Source organism: Phalaenopsis equestris, unplaced genomic scaffold (assembly GCF_001263595.1).
Source record: "Phalaenopsis equestris unplaced genomic scaffold, ASM126359v1 Scaffold199823, whole genome shotgun sequence".
Lineage (NCBI taxonomy): Eukaryota > Viridiplantae > Streptophyta > Magnoliopsida > Asparagales > Orchidaceae > Phalaenopsis > Phalaenopsis equestris.
Genome location: NW_018219674.1, coordinates 1 through 1293, shown reverse-complemented (window position 1 = coordinate 1293; position 1293 = coordinate 1). Strand labels below are relative to the sequence as shown.

Genomic DNA, 1293 nt, shown 5'->3' with positions numbered 1-1293 from the left:
CAGTATCCTGAGAAAGATCTTTTATCATTTGCACAGGTTGCCCAATCAACATAACAAAAGCCCTCAATGTCTATATGCCCATTCTTCCAGCAGATCAACCCCTTCCATGGTGTATTATCAAGGTACCTCATGTCAATTAGGAAGAATGAAAATCAAGCAGCTAAATTAAGAGTTTTCAATAATTAGAAGCTTCATTATTTTCGATATCTTTAAGTTAGAATAGAAATATGTATTATTAAGTTACCTAAAATAGATTGTTACCTAAAATAGTAAGTTACCTAAAATAGATTATGCAATTTATTTTGTACCTAAAATAGATTGTAAGATTATTATTTAATGGAATGAAAGCAAAGAAAAAAGGATGGAGTCGATTCGAAATCGAGCCTATTCAGTATTCATGTTATTTTTCTTAAAACTTTGACATGATATCAGAGCAAAACTTTTGCCCTAATCACCGATAATCCTTTGGAGGACTATCAAAGACTCTCTTCCCGCCGACCTTCTTGAGAGACGGGAAGGGAGGAAGGGAGCAAGGGAGGAAGGGAGATGGCATACTGCACGCTAGATCTCACCCTGATCTCCACAAAAGACTTATGCCACCCTCTTCACCCAAACGCGCGTCTACCCCCTCCTCACCATATCCTACGACGACCCGCGCTCTCGGCAGCGCATCGCCCCCGACCGCGATTGTGGACGGAACCATGATTGGAACGCTACGATCCACTTGCTCTGCATCCCCGCAAGCATACTTGAAGACCGCGATGTCGGCTTCGTTCAAATTCCCCTGCACGACATTATCGCCACTCCCGACGATACTCGCTTTGTTAGCTACCAGGTCTGCCGCCCACTCTCCGCAGCGGCGAAGCTGGATCAAGAATTGATGATTGCATGCCCGCCGGTGGGATATTACGTTGCGCCACAGCCATATGGATGCGGGACTCCAGCGATGCCGGTGGGATATGGTTATGCTCCGACGGGATATGGGGTTTCAGGAAAGGGGTTGTTATGTTTGTATTATTATTCGTCCACTTCGGTCTATCGGGCTTCAGTACTCTCAGGTTTTGGCCTCTTGGGCTTCGGCACTCTCAGGCTTCAGTACTCTCCGGCTTCGGCACTCAGTTTCGGCACTCTCGGTTTCGACAACTTGAGCATTTTTTGTCGCGACAATGTTATCAGCTTCTTATTGACAAATTGATGCTTCCTGATCAGTCAGCATGAATTTGAGGGGAGATGTCAATCAGGAAGAATAGAAATCAATCAGCTAAATTAAGAGTTTTCTATAATTAGAAGCTT

At 44.2% G+C, this 1293-nt stretch overlaps 1 protein-coding gene across 1 annotated transcript; it reads left to right on the top strand.

The window, feature by feature from the left end:
* Positions 1 to 589: 589 nt before the first annotated feature.
* On the top strand, positions 590 to 1195 carry LOC110035780 (protein SRC2-like; the record flags this gene model as incomplete). The annotated part of the gene is made up of 1 exon (XM_020740069.1): positions 590 to 1195. A coding segment is annotated over one exon (606 nt), but the record flags the coding sequence as incomplete, so codon positions are not given.
* Positions 1196 to 1293: the final 98 nt, after the last annotated feature.